The 919-nt window shown below is 37.3% G+C and overlaps 1 protein-coding gene across 1 annotated transcript; it reads left to right on the top strand.

Moving 5' to 3' along the window:
* Window positions 1-228: 228 nt before the first annotated feature.
* LOC141614384 (uncharacterized) lies at window positions 229-651 on the top strand. Its single transcript, XM_074433128.1, has one exon. The coding sequence runs from the start codon at window positions 229-231 to the stop codon at window positions 649-651; it is 423 nt and encodes a 140-aa protein (XP_074289229.1).
* Window positions 652-919: the final 268 nt, after the last annotated feature.

The raw sequence follows: 919 nt of genomic DNA, 5'->3' as shown, positions 1-919 counted from the left end.
GGTTACAGAAGTTTAGAATCCGGCAAAAGAACAAGGTAGTGGCAGTGATTATGAGTAAAAACAGTGATTAAGAGTATATGAGATGTGATAAGTGATGTTTATTAACCTAATGACGACTTCCTTATATAAGGAAGTGAAAATAATTGGCTACTGCAGGTGCCTGTTGTAAAGGTTACTTGGTACAAAGTAGTATGGAACAGTTATAATCTGCCAAAATGGAGCTTTATCATGTGGCTTAGGCAGCATCACAGGTTACTTACACTTGACAGGTTGAGGAAAATGGGAATGGATGTGCCCTCTCTTTGTTTTATCTGTGGGCTGGAATCTGAGGATCATGATCATTTGTTCATTCATTGCTGGTTTGCCAAAATATGCTATCAACTTATTGCTGACTGGCTGAAGGTGTCTGTTGATGTTCTGAGTAGTTGTGAAAATATTCTGAAGTACAGATGTTCTATGTTTATCAGACAAGTATGCATGGCTGCAGTAGTTGGAGTTTCTTATGGTATTTGGAGATGTAGGAACTTGTGCAGGTTGGAAGGATATGTAACACATCCAAGCAAGCTGGTAGCACAAGTTCAGCAGGATTGCAAGAGGCGTGTGTCTGGCATTTTTTCTGGTTGTATGAATAGAACAGACAAAGAGTGGTGAAGGAGTTCAGGTCTAATTTAAGTTACTAGCGTTATTAATTCCCCTAGTTAGCTGACCTATTGATATGTTGTATATGTGATGAAAATGGTGATGTATTGGTTGTATCTTGACATTTAAGCTTAATACTACTTACATTTCACCAAAAAAATAAAAATAAACAAAAGATAACCTAAACACGGATTAAAAATCCCGAGTATAATAGCTAAATACTCGATCGAGGATTTTTATTTCACTCGATCGAGCAAATCCAAGCTAAAACCTCTCGATC

Source organism: Silene latifolia, chromosome 11 (assembly GCF_048544455.1).
Source record: "Silene latifolia isolate original U9 population chromosome 11, ASM4854445v1, whole genome shotgun sequence".
Classification (NCBI taxonomy): Eukaryota; Viridiplantae; Streptophyta; class Magnoliopsida; order Caryophyllales; family Caryophyllaceae; genus Silene; species Silene latifolia.
This window is presented reverse-complemented; position numbering and strand designations above follow the sequence as displayed.